This window comes from Bubalus kerabau, chromosome 2 (genome assembly GCF_029407905.1).
Source record: "Bubalus kerabau isolate K-KA32 ecotype Philippines breed swamp buffalo chromosome 2, PCC_UOA_SB_1v2, whole genome shotgun sequence".
Lineage (NCBI taxonomy): Eukaryota > Metazoa > Chordata > Mammalia > Artiodactyla > Bovidae > Bubalus > Bubalus kerabau.
The window spans coordinates 92,049,508-92,063,642 of record NC_073625.1 but is presented as its reverse complement, the minus strand read 5'-3'; the positions used below and the strand labels follow the sequence as shown (position 1 = coordinate 92,063,642).

Sequence of the window (14,135 nt, the reverse complement as noted above, 5' to 3'; positions counted from 1 at the left end):
GAAGGGGTCTGATTGTGGCAGGTCCTGAATTTTTTTTTTTTAATGTTGTAATGGGGATTCCAGTGTAAATATCTTGGTTATCAGTCAAAATAGAAGTGTTTGGGGAAAAGATTGTGGATGGTCATTTGCATTTAGAACTAAGGACAAATCATTATGAAGGAAAGAAGACGGTACATGTGATGATTATTTTATGTGTCAACTTGACGATACCACAGGGTGTTCAGATTAAACAGTATTTCTGCATGTGTCTTTGTGGGTGTTTCTGGATGAGATTAACATTTAAATTGGCGACTCATTAAAGCAGTTTGCCCTTCCCAGTGAGGGTAGATGTCATCATTCAATCCATTGAGGATCTGAATATAACAAAAGGTAGAAGAAATAGGAATTCACCTCCTCTTTTTTTATTTTTTCCTGCCTGCTTGCTTGAGCTGGGACATTGATCTTCTTCTGCTCTTAGACTGGAATTTATACCACTGGCTTTCTTGGGTCTTTAGGTTGCAGGTAGCAGGCTATGTACTTTTCAGCCTCCGTAATCATGTGAGCTAATTCCTCATAATGACTCTCCTGTTGGTTCTGTTTCTCTCTGGAGAACCTTGACTGCTGCAGTGCATAAGCCTGGTCTAAGGACTTAGGTCACTACCAGTGGTGAAGCATGATTTGAATACATCATGGAGTGATTTTCTCAGATGGGACTTTAGCTTAACCTTTTTGGACACCTACCAGGGTCTAACCTAACAGGTGTGAGGCGGTATCTCATTGTGGGTCTGATTTTCATTTCCCTGATGATGAGTGATGCCGAACACCTTTTCATGTATCTGTTGTTTATCTGTTTATCTGTATGTCTTCTTTGGAAAAATGTCCATTCATAGCCTCAGTCTATTTTTTAGTCAGATTGACTTTTTTGCTTTTGAGTTGTAAGAGTTATTCATATATTTTGGATAGTATTCCCTTATCAATTTGATTTTGAAGTATTTTCTCTCATTTGGTAAGTTGCCTTTTCATTTTGTTGATGATTTCCTTTGTTGTGCAAAACGTCTCTGCTCTTTAATGATAGTATTAAACACCAAGATGTCACAGTTTATGGCCAAATCTTTTTCATGATAATTCTGAAAGTATCCTTTTTATTGCTCCAATGTTACAATAATATAAACTTTAATTTTGAGGAAGTTTTATGTAGATTTTGGTGGTACTTGCATGAAAACATTAATACTTAAAAAATTTTGTTATTTTTTATTTTTTCCCAAGAAAAAGGCTGTAACATTAAGTGAATCTAAACATTAAGGGGTCCCTGTGAAGCCTCATGCTAAGCCTCAGCTCTAGTGAACTTAAAGTCACATCTCACACATCCTCTAGCTGATTCTGAAAAGAATGAGGGCCCTTTAGTGAGTGAGTTTTGATATTCTCATTGGATCTCACCATCATATCCTATCTCCTGACTCCTTTAGATCAACCATAGTGTATGTGGTCAGTAGTCTGTGTGTCAAAGTCACTCCGTCTTATGTGACTCTTTGTGACCCCATGGACTGTAGCCTGCCAGATTCCTATGTCCATGGAATTTTTCAGGCAAGAATACTGGAGTGGGTTGCCATTTCCTTCTCCAGGGGATCTTCCCGATCCAGGGATTGAACCTGGGTCTTCTGCACTGCAGGCAGATTCTTTACCATCTGAGCAATAAAAAATCCCTACGGTGGCATGTCACTCTTCCACTTTAGAACAAAAACTCCATCATCATCATTGGTGTGCAGAGTTGAGATGTATTTGTGTTTGTTTACAGTTCTGAAAAGAATGAGGAGGCTGGTAAACGACATGGCAAATTGGTAATCTGTTTCTCAGTTACTAAGTGTGTACTTTGTGTCCAACATGGTACTAAAAGGAGAGAAACCTCAAATATGATAAGGTCCTCAAGGAGATCACAACACAGTTGGGGATGTAAGATATACACACAAGAACTTTTAGGCAGGAAGCAGCAGGCATCAGGTGGGGCATGGAATGGCGTCTCCTGGTCTAGCATATTGCGTAGCATATGCCTAGGTCTTGGCCAACCTTCTCCACCCCTGACCGTTGACTGCAGGTCCTCCATGATCCTTTATCTCAGCTAACTGATGAGAAATCTTTTGTCCTTTTTGCTTCCAAAGCACCATACTCCACTACTGGATGTTCTGAAAACTGGAGAGGTCATGACTCCATCCACTCAGAATGGCTATTAGTAAGAAGACAACAAATAACAAGTATCGATGAGAATATGAATAAAAGGGAATCCTTATGCACTGTTGGCAGGAATGCAAATTGGTACAGCCAATATGGAAAATGATATGGAGATTGCTAAAAAATTAAAACATGGAACCACAATATGATCCAAGAATTCCACTTCTAGTATTTATCTGAAGGAAATGAAAACACTAACTTGAAAAGATATAGGTGTACCCTCATGTTCATTGTAGCATTATTTATAATAGCCAAGATATGGAAACAACTTGTATCCATCAATGGATGAATGGATGAAGAAAATGTGGTTTATATATTGTTCAGCCATAAATCTGCCTGCAATGCAGAAGACCCAGGTTCGATTCCTGGGTCGGGAAGATCTGCTGGAGAAGGGATAGGCTATCCATTCCAGTATTCTTGGGCTTCCCTTGTAGCTCAGCTGGTAAAGAATCTGCCTGCAATGTGGGAGATCTGGGTTTGATTCCTGGTTTGGGAAGATCCCCTGGAGAAGGGAAATGCTACCCACTCCAGTATTCTTACCTGGAGAATTCCATGGACAGAATAATATATGTATAGTTCATGGGGTCACAAAGAGTCGGACACCACTGAGCGACTTTCACTTTTTCACTTTCAGCCATAAATATGAATGAAATATTGCCATTTGTGATAACAAATGGAACTTGAGGGCATTATGCTAAGTGAAATAAGTCAGACAGAGAAAAACAGCATGTAATTTCACTTATATGTGGAATCTAAAAAATAATTCAAAACTGAACTCATAGATACAGAGAACTTACTGGTGGGTGGCAGAAGCAGGAGGTAGAAGGTGTGCAAAATGAATGAAGGTGGTCAAAAGGTACAAACTTCCAGAAGTCCCATCAAAGTACTGTCCAGCATGGTGACTATAGTTAATAATACTATATTGTATATTTGAACATTGCTACGAGGGTAGATCTTAAGTTCTCATCACAAGAAAAAAATTTTTTGTAATTGTGTGTGGTAATAGACATTAATTAGATATTGTGATGATCATTTAGAAATATATACAAATATTGAATCATTACATTGTATACCTGAAACTACCATAATGTTATATGTCTGTTACAACAAAGAAGAAGGAAATGAATAGCTAAAAGTACACTGGAGAAGTATTTTAGCAGAAACGACTACAAGAGTGGTTCATGGTTGTTTCTGCCCATTTCCTTTCTTGAGGTAAGGAGAATTTATAAACTGTGAACTTTGTATGCTCTGCATAAACTGTTATAAAAGTTTCAGATGTGTTTTGAATTTAATTTTTTTTTCACTACCAAAGAGTCCAAAGGGAGAGGAGAAATTAACCAGAAAGTTTTATTTCAAAAGTGACTTTTATTAATTAAAATGTCATTAGCAGTGGTTCAGTATATAAAGTTAATAATTTCCTTAATATAGCTATTTGTCATTTATAGATCCCCAGCTTTTAACCTGAGTAATCAACTCTGTTTTTCCTTTAGTTCCACATAGTCAGAGTTAGAGGCAAGCATGGATTTTTTCCTCTCTGACTTGTGTTTATACAATAACTCCTTTCAATCTGCTTTATGTGCATTTACACATATGAAAAGAAGTAAAAATATATTACAGAGGCTCTAATCTTATATATTAACTATGTGGAAATTCAATTTTCTACTCATCAAAATATTTTCCCTTTTAATTATCAGTTAACCTCTCTTGTTCTTCTTGTACTGTACTCCTAAATTACCTTCCTATCTGCTATAAAACTCTATGAAAGTCTTTATAATGTGTTAAGAAAATATTACTCTGGATCCAGACATCCAAAAGCTTTTTTAAAAAGCAATTTATTGTCAAAATTTTTTTTAATTTTATTTTATTTTTAAACTTTACATAATTGTATTAGTTTTGCCACACATCAAAATTAAAAAAAAAAATTGTGCTTCAAAGGACACTACCAAGAAGATAATCCTCAGTCGTGTCCAAGTCTTTGCGACCGCATGGACTGTAGCCTACCAGGCTCCTCGCTCCATGGGATTCTCCAGGCAAGAGTACTGGAGTGGGTTGCCATTTAATTCTCCAGAGGATCTTCCTGATCCAGGGATCAAACTCAGGTCTCCCGCATTCCAGGCAGACGCTTTAACCTCTGAGCCACCAGGGAAGCCCAAAAAGGAAAAAAATATTTGAAAATCATATATCTGATAAGGGTCTTATAATCTAAAATATAAAGAGCTCTTATACTCAATAAAAAAGAGGCAAAGAATCCAATTAAAAGTGGGCAGAGTTCAATAGACATTTTCCCAAAGAAGATATAAGCACAAGGAAAGGGGCTCAACATCATTAGACACTGAAAGTGAAAGTGAAGTCGCTCAGTCATGTCCGACTCTTTGCGACCCCATAGACTGTAGCCTACCAGGCTCCTCTGTCCATGGGATTCTCCAGGCAAGTATACTGGGGTGGGTTACCATTTCCTTCTCCAGAGGATCTTCCCGACCCAGGGATCGAACCTGGGTCTCCTGCATTGTAGGCAGATGCTTTACTGTCTGAGCCACCAGGGAAGCCACTAGGGAAATGCAAATCAAAAATCACAAGATACCACTAGGATGGAGGGTTTCCTCAGTGGCTCAGCAAGTAAAGAATCCACCTGCAATGCAGGAGACATAGGAGACTCAGGTTTGATCCTTGGGTCGGGAAGATCTCCTGGAGGAGGAAATGGCTTCCTACTTCAGTGTTCTTGCCTGGGAAATTCCATGGACAGAGGAGCCCGGTGGGCTATAGTCCATGGGGTCACAAAGAGTCAGACATGACTGATCACTAGTGCGTACCACTAGGATGGATGGTTGTAATAAAAAAGACAGACAATAGTGTTGGTGCTTATGAGATTGTAAAATGGTGCAGCCATTGGGAAATCAGACTGGCAGTTCGTTGAGTGGTTAAACATGGAGTCTCTATATGAACTAGCAATTCCTCTCCTGGGTATATACCCAAGAGAATTGAAAAACGTGGCCACATAAAACTTGTATACAAAAGTTCATAATAGCATTATTCATAGTAGTGAAAAAGTGGAAATAACCCAAATGTCTATCAACTAATGAGTGGATTGAAGAAACGTAGTATTATGTATACAATGGAACATTATTGGGTCATGCTATGGAATGAATATTTCTGTCTCCCCTGATCCACCATTGAAGCCATTACTCCCAATGTGATAATATGAAGAGGTGGAGAATTTGAGAGGTAATTAGGTTTAGATGAACTCATGAGAGTAGAGCCCCCATAATAGGATTGGTATTCTTATAAGAACAGGAAAAGACACTAGACGGTCTTCTCTCTGCATTGTGAGGATACAGTGAAAAGTCTGCAAGTCAGCAAGAGGGCCCTCACTAAAGACCAAATCTTCAAATCTGCCAACACTCTATTCTTGGACTTCACAGGCTTCATAGGTATGAGAAATAAATGCTCTCTAAGTCACCTTGTCTATGATATTTTGTTATAGCTACGTGAAACAACTAAGGGATGTTGTGCTGATATACACTGTTGTTGTTCAGTTGTTAAATTGTGTTCAATTCTTTGAGTCCCCATGGACTGCAGGATGCCAGGCTCCTCTGTCCTCCTTTCTCTCCTGGAGTTTGCTCAAATTCATGTCCATTAAGTTGGTGATGCTATCTAACCATCTCATCTTCTGACGTACCCTTCTCCTTTTGCCTTCAATCTTTCCCAACATCAGAGTCTTTTCCAATGAGGTGGCTCTTCTCATCAGGTGAGCAAAGTATTGGAACTTCAGCTTCAGCATCAGTCCTTCCAATGAATATTTAGGGTTGATTTCCTTTAGAATTGACTGGTTTGAGCTTCTTGCTGTCCAAGTGACTCTCAAGTCTTCTCTAGCACCACAACTTGAAAGGATCAGTTCTTTGCACTCAGCCTTCTTTATGGTCTAACTCATAATCTGTACATGACTACTGAAAAAATGATAGCTTTGACTATAAGGACCTTTGTTGGCAAAGTGATGTCTCTGCTTTTTAATTGCTGTCTAGGACTGTCATAGCTATCCTTCCAAGGAGCAGTGTTAGTTGCTCAGTTGTGTCTGACTCTTTGCGATCCTATGGAATGTAGCCTGTCAGGCTTCTCTGTCCCTGGAATTCTCCAGGCAAGAACACTGGAGTGCTTGCTGTTCCCTTCTCCAGAGGATCTTCCTGACCCAGGTATAGAACCTGTGTCTCCTGCATGGCAGGCAGACTCTTTACTGTCTGAGCCATCAGAGAAACCCAAGTGTCTTAATTTCATGGCTGCAGGTACCATGTGCAGTGATTTTGGAGTCTAAGAAAATAAAGTCTGTCACGGCTTCCATTTTTTCCCATCTATTTGCCATGAAATCATGGGACAGGATGCCATGACCTTAGTTTTTTGAATGCTGAATTTCAAGCCAGCCTTTTCACTCTCCTCTTTCACCCTAATCAAGAGGCTTTTTAGTTCCTCCTCGCTTTCTGCCATTAGGATGGTGTCATCTTCTTATATGAGGTTATTGATATTTCTCCAGGCAATCTTGATTCCGGCTTGTGATCCGTTCAGCTCAGCATTTCACATGATGCACCCTGAATATAAGTTAAATAACCAGGGTGACAATACAGCCTTGTACTCCTTTCCCAATTTTTAACCAGTCAGTTGTTCCATGTCCAGTTCTACGTGTTGATTCTAGGCTCACATGTAAGTTTCTCAGGAGACTAGTAAGGTTGTCTGGTATTCCCATCTCTTTAAGAATTTTCCAGTTTGTTGTGATTCACACAGTCAAAGGATTTAGCATAGTAAAGGAAGCAGAACCTTTTTCTGGAACTCCTTTGCTTACTGCATGATCCAGTCAGTGTTGGCAATTTGATCTCTGGTTCCGCTGAGTTTTCTAAACCCAGTTTGTACATCTGGAAGTTCTTGGTTCACATATTGCTGAAGCCTGGCTTGAAGGATTTTGAGCATAACCTTGCTAGCAAATACATGCTACAGGTGAAAAAACCTTGAAAACACTTTGAAGCCAGACACAAAGCCCAACAGAAAACAAAAAACAAACACAAAAAAAGGAAAAGAGGGGAAGAGAAAAGAAAAAAAAGAGCAAAGAGGGAACAAATCCATTAGAATCACCTCAAATCAGCTAATAGAGATTTAATTGGCTTTGCCAGTCTGCTTCATTTCTGCCATAGGAGAGGGGTTAGAAAATTTGTCTGAGCAGAGAACTGTTTGCACCTGCAGCAAGCACTGTGTGTCTGCCTCTCATAGGTTGGGTCAGTGGCATCTGCTTAAGACATGAACCAGAAAAAAATTTCAGTAAACACAGACTGAAACTGGTGTGGTAATATCTGATGTTGGAACATTGCTTTAAAAAAAAGATCCAACAGGCTGTCTTTATTAATTTTTTTCTTTTTTTAGCAAGAAGGAGTCCAAGGAATTAGACTTAATCAAATACACAGTTGGCTCTTGGACAATGTGGGGGTAGGGGTGTGGACCCTCTACTGAGTCAAAAACATAAGTTATAGTGAGCCCTTCGTAGTTCCTTTGTATATGTGGTTCCTCCATATATGTGATTGCATATCTACAAATTCAATCAACTACAGAATGTGTAGAACTATAGTATTTACTGTTGAAATAATCCATATATAAGTGGACCTGCACAGTTCAAACCCTTGTTGTTCAAGGGTCAACTGTACTAGCTTCTCAGCTATAAAAACACTTGCAGCAAAAACCAATTTTCTTTAAGTGTGGTTGGTAGCATTTCCTAATTATTGAATTCCTTGTCCCGTGAATAAATAATGGCAAGTGTCATGAGGCCACCTAAATTAAAATATATATATATATATATATTTTAATTTTGGTAACATATAGCAAGAAATTTACATTTTAGCCATTTTAAGTGTTCTAATCAGTGGCATTAAATTCATCCACATTGTTGTGTATGAGGCTCCTTTTTGAAATGTATCATTTACTTGGTCATTTTTTCCTTCAAAATATAAAAATGACACTCAAAACCTCTGCATATCCAGTTAAGTGAGGTCAGTATTCTTACTCACTTGAGAGAACTCAGACATCAGTAAGATAATGCTGAATTACCTCATCTACTACTTCTTAGGTAAGTAAAGTCCAGATTAGCAAATTCTGGATGAAAAAAAGATTTCAAGTTCCAAGAATCTGTCATAACCAACATCAATGGAAAATTCTTTCTTTGAGATTGGCTTGATTCCAGTATACTTTGGCCTCTCTGTGTCATACTTGTTAAATTCTTTTACTAAATCTGGGCAAATATAACTATGCTCCTTTACTTCCATAGCTGTTTCCAGGGATTGCCCTAGAGGAATTCCTACTTCTTGGCCTCTTAGCAATTGCTAAATGAAATACAGTACAGCTTACCTTGTGATTGGAATGTGCTTACTTCAGCCGCCAATCACATGTCCTATAGCCATAGAAAGGACAGGAATGACTCCATCTTCATACCAGCCACTGTCAGTTTTCCTACTTGTTTTGATGCTCAGGATGTTGTTAATGCAAGCATAGCCTGCATGGCTTTATATGAGCCATGAAGTACTCAAACAGTATTTCAGTAGTATATTTTATTTTCAGGAGCATTAAGTGGAGATTTAATCAGAAAAAAGTAATGACCTTCAAGTTGTACTTTAAGTATTGAGACAATATTTGTCCATAAACTTTTCCATTAGGTAACAGTCTTAAACTATACCATGGTGGACAGGCCACTTTATGAAGCACGTGGCTTTTTCTTTTACTTCATTTTTTTTTTTTTTGAAATTTAAAGAAAAAATTTATTGAAGATCTGAAAAACAATTTCTAAAAGATTAACTTTTCCAGAAAACTGTAGCTACACAATGCATTGCGTCTATCATGTTAAAACGTGCATTAGACACAAATACAAAAACCATGAAACAAGCCACCGTTCTTCAACAATCTGAGCAAAGATAAAATGCCTAAGGAACAACATGGATGGATGACTCGCAAAGGATGGGCTCTTTACTTTAAGCACCATAAAAAAAAGGGGGGGGGAGCACAAATGTATGAGTGTTCAGTTATATACACTGAATTGAACCTTTGGCACTAGTAATCAGAGCATTCTGTCATATAGCATTAACACATATTATAAAAGTGCGTAGTGTCAAAGGAATAGAAACCACCAGCGTTCAAAAGCAGCTTTGTCAACTAAGCAGTAAAACACTCTACAGTATGTCTCTCTGTTGTCCATCACTGAATACACTGGTAGCAACTTTGAAATGAAAAAAAGGAAAGAAAAAAGGAGCTGTAACTCCTTTTATTTTCTCTGTTTAAAATCAAACAGAAAACAAACATCAATTTTGTTATACACGAACATTTCCAAAGTACATTGTTTGTACAAGAGAAGGACTAAGAAACAAAAAGGTGTTTACAGAGATCAAACATGGGTGGGTACACACGCCTCACACAGCTTTCCGATGGTACTCAGGGGGAGCCACTTCATAATCACTGGCACTAAACAAAGTTGCAGAGTTCTTTGCCAGGTATTTTAGGAAATCATGAAGATAATTCAGTAATAAAGCAAGACTCTTCTCATCCAGAGGTGTATAGGCCAACATTGCTCCAATTCGTACGAACAGTCTCAGGAGATGCGGCGCCCCATACACCTGGGACATGGGTGCATCAGGGTGGTCCGCAAGGATCTCAGCGTACTGCGGCCTCTCAAATTTGTAGAGCAGTTGAGTACCCAGCATCACATTGAAGTACTCCTTTATCCTGGCCACAACCTCATTGACTGCATACTCCTTATTATCTGTGTTTCCTCGAGATTTCTTGTAATTTGCATAATCCTCTAGAATGGAATCCACGTTCTTCTTGGCAGGAAGATAGAAGAGCTGTTTTTGCCGGGTAATTAAGTCCCAGTCATCAACAAGCCATGGCTTCAGTTCTTCAGGAATCTTGACTTTTACTTCAACCCTGCTCATGAATGTCTCTTCATTTTCAACAGTAGGATCTACTCGAGCCCTTTTCTTGCGAGGAGGCTGAGGTGTCTCACTGGTGCTGCCACCATCTCCATTTCCAGGTGTCTTCTGTTTGTTCTTTTTTGTCTTCACGTCAAGATTTTTCTGCTGCAGCCCAGCAGTCTTCTTTCCAGGGGCAGCCCCTCGCATCTTCCCCTCTGCATACTGCTCCTGATTGGCTTTCTGAAGCTCCCTTTGTTTTTGTAAATTGGTATCCACATACTTGAGTACTCTGCTTTCTGGAACCCATTCATCCCAATTTTAAAAATATGGAACGCTTCACGAATTTGCGTGTCATCCTTGCGCAGGGACCATGCTAATCTACTCTGTATGGTTCCAATTTTAGTATATGTGCTGCCGAAGCGAGCACTACTTCATTCTTTTTCATCTCTAATTTTGATTATTTAGACTCTGTTTTTTTCTTAGTAAGTCTGGCTGAAGGCTTATCAATGTTGTTTATATTTTCATAAAACCAATTCTTAGTTTCACTGATCTTTTTTATTGTGTGTTTTTTGGGAGCTTTATTTTATTGATTTCTGCTCTGGACTATATTGTTTTCTTCCTTCTGTTAAGTTTGGGCATTTTCTAAATCTGTCAGATAGAAAGTTAGGTTGTTTATTTTAGATTTTTCTTGTTTATTGTGGTAGGCCTATATTGCTATAAACTTTCTTCTTAGAACTGCTTTTGCATACCAGACCACCTGACCTGCCTCTTGAGAAATCTGTATGCAGGTCAGGAAGCAACAGTTAGAACTGGACATGGAACAACAGACTGGTTCCAAATAGGAAAAGGAGTACGTCAAGGCTGTATATTATCACCCTGTTTATTTAACTTATGTGCAGAGTACATCATCAGAAACGCTGGACTGGAAGAAACACAAGATGGAATCAAGATTGCCGGGAGAAATATCAATAACCTCAGATATGCAGATGACACCACCCTTATGGCAGAAAGTGAAGAGGAACTAAAAAACCTCTTGATGAAAGTGAAAGAGGAGAGTGAAAAAGTTGGCTTAAAGCTCAACATTCAGAAAACAAAGATCATGGCATCCAGTCCCATCACTTCATGCAAAATAGATGGGGAAACAGTGGAAACAATGGCTGACTTTATTTTTCTGGGCTCCAAAATCACTGCAGATGGTGACTGCAGCCATGAAATTAAAAGACGCTTACTCCTTGGAAGGAAAGTTATGACCAACCTAGATAGCATGTTCAAAAGCAGAGACATTACTTTGCCAACAAAGGTTCGTCTAGTCAAGGCTATGGTTTTTCCTGTGGTCATGTATGGATGTGAGAGTTGGACTGTGAAGAAGGCTGAGCGCCGAAGAATTGATGCTTTTGAACTGTGGTGTTGGAGAAGACTGTTGAGAGTCCCTTGGACTGCAAGGAGATCCAACCAGTCCATTCTGAAGGAGATCAGCCCTGGGATTTCTTTGGAAGAAATTATGCTGAAGCTGAAACTCCAGTACTTTGGCCACCTCATGGGAAGAGTTGACTCATTGGAAAAGCCTCTGATGCTGGGAGGGATTGGGGGCAGGAGGAGAAGGGGACGACAGAGGATGAGATGGCTGGATGGCATCACTGACTCGATGGACGTGAGTCTCAGTGAACTCCAGGAGTTGGTGATAGACAGGGAGGCCTGGCGTGCTACGATTCATGGGGTCACAAAGAGTTGGACAGGACTGAGCGACTGAACTGAACTGATAGATTTTGAAAAGTTTAACTTCTGTTTTCATTCATTTCAAGGTATTTTTTGATTTCCTCTTTCATTTATTTGTTGATTCATTTTATTAGTAACATGTTGTTTAATCTCTACATGTTTGTGTTTTTTTTTCCATTTTTTCCCATTTTTATTGATTTCTAGTTTCATACTGTTGTGGTTGGAAATGATATTTAATATAATTTCAATTTTTTAAACTTAGTTAGATTTGTTTTGTGGCCACCATGTTATCTATCCTGGAGAAAATTCCAAGTGCACTTGAAAAAAGTGTGTATTCTGGGTTTTTGTTTGTTTGATGGCATGTTCTACATGCGTGCTCAGTTACTTTAGTCATGTCTGACTCTCTGTGGCCCTATGGATTGTAGCCCTCCAGGCTCCTCTGTCCATGGGATTCTCCAGGCAAGAATACTGGAGTGGGTTGCCACGTTCTCCTCCTGGGGATCTTCCCAACCCAAGGATCAAACCCACATCTCTTATGTCTCCTGCATTTGCAGGCAGGTTCTTGACCAGTAGCGACACTTGGGAAGCTTCAGGTATCTATTAAGTCTATGTGGTATAATGTGGAATTTAAGGCCACTACTTCCTTATTAATATTCTGTTTAGATGGCCTGTCCATTGATCTAAGTGGTATATTCAAGTATCCTACTATTATTGTATTACTATCAATTTATTCCTTTATATCTGCTAATATTTGCTTTACATTTTTAGATGCTCTGATATTAAAGGGGTTAGACCTGGTAGACAGAGTACCTAAAGAACTATGGACTGAACTTTGTAATATTGTACAGGAGGCAGTGACCAAAACTATCTTAAAGAAAAAGAAATGCAAGAAGGCAAAGTGGTTGTCTGAAGAGGCTTTACAAATAGCTGAAAAAATAAAGAGAAGCAAAAGATGTGGGAAGAAGGGAAAGATACACCAAACTGAATGCAGAGTTCCAGAGAAAAGCAAGGAGAAAAAAAAAAAGAAAAAGAAAAAAGAGAGAAAGAAAAAAAAAGCAAGGAGAGATGAGAAGGCCTTCTTAAATGAACAATGCAAAGAAATAGAGGAAAACAATATAATGGGAAAGACTAGAGATCTCTTTAAGAAAACTGGAGATATCAAGGGGAAATTTCATGTAAAGATGGGCACCATAAAAGACAAAAACAGAAAGGACCTAACAGAAGCAGAAGAGATTAGGAAGAGGTGGCAAGAATACACAGAAGAACTATACAAAAAGAGTCTTGATGACCTGGATAACCATGATGGTGTGGTCACTCATCTAGAGCCAGATATCCTGGAGTGTGAAATCAAGTGGGCCTTAGGAAGCATCACTGTGAACAAAGCTAGTGGAAGTGATGAAATTCCAGCTGAGCTATTTCAAATCCTAAAAAATGATGCTGTTAATGTGCTGCATTCAATATGCCAGCAAATTTGGAAAACTCAGCAGTGGCCACAGGACTGGAAAAGGTCAGTTTTCATTCCAATCTCAAAGAAGGACAATGCCATAGAATGTTCAAACTGCTCTACAGTTGCACTCATTTCACATGCTAGCCAAGATTATGCTCAAAATCCTTCAAGTTAGGCTTCAGCAGTACATGAACTGAGAACTTCTAGATATACAAACTGGGTTTAGAAAAGGCAGAGGAACCAGAGATCAAATGCCAACATTTTTTGAATCATGGAGAAAACAAAGGAGTTCCAGAAAAACATCTACTTCTACTTCATTGACTATGCTAAAGCTTTTGACTGTGTGGATCACAGCAAACTGGAAAATTCTGAAAGAGGTGGGAATACCAGACCACCTGACCTGCCTCTTGAGAAACCTATATGCAGGTCAGAAAGCACCAGTTAGAACTGGACATGGAACAACAGACTGGTTCCAAATAGGAAAAGGAGTACATCAAGGCTGTATATTGTCAGCCTGCTTATTTAACTTCTATTCAGAGTATGTCATGTGAAATACTGGGTTCAGTGAATCACAAGCTGGAATCAAGATTGCCAGAAGAAATATGAATAACCTCAGATATGCAGATGATACCACTCTAATGGTGGAGAGTGAAGAATGACTAAGGATCTTCTTGATGAGGGTAAAAGAGGAGAGTGAAAAAGCTGGCTTAAAAACTCAACATTAAAAAAACTAATGGCATTTGATCCTATCTTTCCATGGCAAATAGAAAAGGAAAGAGTGGAAGAAGTGAGATTTTATTTTCCTGGGCTCCAAAATTACTAAGGACAGTGACTGTAGC

General features: G+C 38.9%; 1 protein-coding gene, 1 non-coding gene and 1 pseudogene across 2 annotated transcripts; all 3 read right to left on the bottom strand.

Moving 5' to 3' along the window:
* Positions 1–8,253: 8,253 nt before the first annotated feature.
* Positions 8,254–9,056, bottom strand: LOC129644446 (actin-related protein 3-like; annotated as a pseudogene).
* A 415-nt stretch (positions 9,057–9,471) lies between these two features.
* On the bottom strand, positions 9,472–10,447 carry LOC129643463 (mortality factor 4-like protein 1). Its single transcript, XM_055567964.1, has one exon. The coding sequence runs from the start codon at positions 10,338–10,340 to the stop codon at positions 9,633–9,635; it is 708 nt and encodes a 235-aa protein (XP_055423939.1). The 5' UTR covers positions 10,341–10,447; the 3' UTR covers positions 9,472–9,632.
* A 6-nt stretch (positions 10,448–10,453) lies between these two features.
* LOC129645083 (U6 spliceosomal RNA) lies at positions 10,454–10,560 on the bottom strand. Its single transcript, XR_008711174.1, has one exon. It is a non-coding gene; the product is annotated as a U6 spliceosomal RNA (small nuclear RNA).
* Positions 10,561–14,135: the final 3,575 nt, after the last annotated feature.